Source organism: Ammodytes marinus, assembly GCF_949987685.1.
Source record: "Ammodytes marinus genome assembly, chromosome: 10".
NCBI lineage: Eukaryota > Metazoa > Chordata > Actinopteri > Uranoscopiformes > Ammodytidae > Ammodytes > Ammodytes marinus.
The window spans coordinates 29,032,239-29,034,738 of NC_137214.1; the positions used below are offsets into that span (position 1 = coordinate 29,032,239).

The 2,500-nt window shown below is 38.8% G+C and overlaps 1 protein-coding gene across 1 annotated transcript in view; it reads right to left on the bottom strand.

The window, feature by feature from the left end:
• Positions 1-2,500, bottom strand: part of LOC307256997 (mitogen-activated protein kinase kinase kinase kinase 4) — a gene marked incomplete at its 5' end in the record, with an annotated part of 72,978 nt that overhangs the window by 46,273 nt on the left and 24,205 nt on the right. Inside the window, one exon of the mRNA XM_080036111.1 lies at positions 384-514. Coding sequence (XP_079892237.1) covers positions 384-514 — 131 coding nt within the window. The remainder of the gene's footprint in view (positions 1-383; positions 515-2,500) is intronic.

A 2,500-nucleotide genomic window follows, 5' to 3' on the forward strand; every position in this document is an offset into this window, starting at 1 on the left:
ATTTTGTATGTATTGTTGTTTTTCCTTTGAATTTGTTTTGAACTCCACGTCATTGTAAATGAGGGTCACCCCTCAATTGGTCTCTCGAGGATAAATAAAAGTTAAATGAAATATGTTTTGCTGAATTGTGTTATTTTTCCTTGTAAAAAAATGCGACTTTATTTGTGTAACACTAAAACTTTTTCTTTATGACTTTTTTCTCGTAATTATATTGATTGATTTTTTCAGTTTCGAGTCAGCCAGACACACGTGATTATGTCTGTGTATTGAATCACCCTGTAGTCGTATTTGGCATCTAATTATCTTGCCAGTTAAAGCCATGTAATGTCTTAAATAAACCCTTTAGAGTTGGCCAAACACCTGATTTTAGGTTTAATACTGACCCTGTAGTCGTATGTTGCCTCTGGGTTTTCGTCACAGGCGATGACCTCTGGAGCCATCCAGTAGGGCGTCCCGATGAACGTGTTCCTCCTGCCAACCGTCTTATCCAGCTGGGCAGACACTCCAAAGTCCACTGGAAACATTCAGAAAATAAATATATATATATTTTTTTTAAAGATATTTTTTTGGCATTTTTATGCTTTATTGATAGTGTTGAGACAGAGGTGAAATGGGGCAGAGAGGGGAGTGACATGCAGAGAACGACCACGGGCTGGAATCGAACCTGGGTCCGCTGCTGGCCGAGGCCCATGGGGGGGACGCCCTACCAACTGAGCTAAGGGTGCCCCCATTCAAAAAATAGTTAAGAACAATTCATGCCTCAAAATAACACCTTTTTGAAGTCGTTTGGTTTATGTTTGAGTGTAGGCGGTATTATCTATTCAGTGTTTGACACTCCAAAGTCAACTGGAACATTCAAAAAAGAGAAAAGTAAATTTTAGACGATTTCAAGCCTTAAAGCCACTAGAAAACTGGTCTAAATGAGTCAAAATCAATATATGATATCACAGTTTTTTTTTTTTTTTTTTTTTTTGGCATTTTCAAGCTTTATTAGATAGTACAGAGTTGAAATGGGGAGACAGAGAGAGAGAGAGAGGGGGGGGGATGACCTGCAGTAAAGGTCCACGGGTCAGATTTGAACCCGCGACCACTGCAGCGAAGGCCGGAGCCAATATGGTACACGCTCTATCCACTACGCCACCGGAGCACCCATATGATATCAAAGTTCAGTGTCTCAATAAGCTTTTATAAAAATCTGATTGAAAATAAATGGCTCCAAAGTCAACAGAAACATTAACAAATATACGGTAAATAAAATGTAGGACAATGGAGAATTTCACGTCTCAAAACGAGGCCTTTTTTAAGTGATTTAAAGGTGCAGTGTGTAATATGACATCATCAAGAAAGTTCTACAAAGTTCTAGAATGCACTTTGAAGATGGCGGCACTAGGCCTTGATCCAAAATATGCAGAAGTATGGACATACATGAGACCCTTTCTAAGGGAAAAAATAATAATTCAAAACATTTTTTTCAGCTATTATGCACTAAATTAAATGTACTTATGGATATTATAATTACTTTCTACAAAATCTGCTAGGAAATAAAACCCAAAATTCTACACACTGCAGGTTTAAAGGTGCAGTGACCGCTACATGTCCGTACTGTGTGTCCACCGAAAAAAACTAAACTGAAAGGTAACCCGAATGAGAGGAGATATTCAATGATTTTGATGAAAAAAAAAAGTGATTTTGACAACAAGCGTTCTCCAGAATTGTTTGAGATGACAGTAGAAAGTCAACTGAAACATTCACAAATATACGGTAAATAAAATGTAGGACAATTTCGCGTCTCGAAACAAGGCCTTCTGAAGTCAGTTTAAAGGTGCAGTGTGTATAATTTGTGGCATTTTTCAGAACAGACTTGGTAGAAATGGAATATATAATATCCATAAGTATGTTTTAATTTGTGAAAAACCTCTTGAAAATAAAAGTTGTTGTTTGCATTTTATTTCCTTAGAATGAGCCTTTTGTGGAAAGACTTGAGGCAGTGGTGGATGACGCCATCTTTAGTAACTATAGCTTCTTGTCCTTGAAGGCCACCGTAGCTTCTGTTAAATTCTCCCAAAACGGGAATGGGTTGCAATCCTTCACCACTTGATGCCACTAAATATACCGATATTCCAATTTCCTTGAGGGCCACCGTAGATTCTCAATTTTTTTTTTTTAATATATTTTTTTGGCATTTTTATGCTTTATTGATAGTGTAGAGACAGAGTTGAAATGAGGCAGAGAGGGGAGTGACATGCAGAGAACGACCGCGGGCTGGAATCGAACCCGGGTCCGCTGCTGGCCGAGGCCCATGGGGGGGACGCCCTAAAAACTGAGCTAAGGGCGCCCGGCTAGATTCTCTATTTAATCGAAAGGGATTTTCCAATATTCCTATTCAACACACAGTAGGAGGATTTCATGTCTCAATACAAGGTGCTCTGAAGTGGTTTGATTTATGTTGTGTGTGACTGTGTGATTGTTCTACACATTTGCTGCAAGGGTAACAGATGTG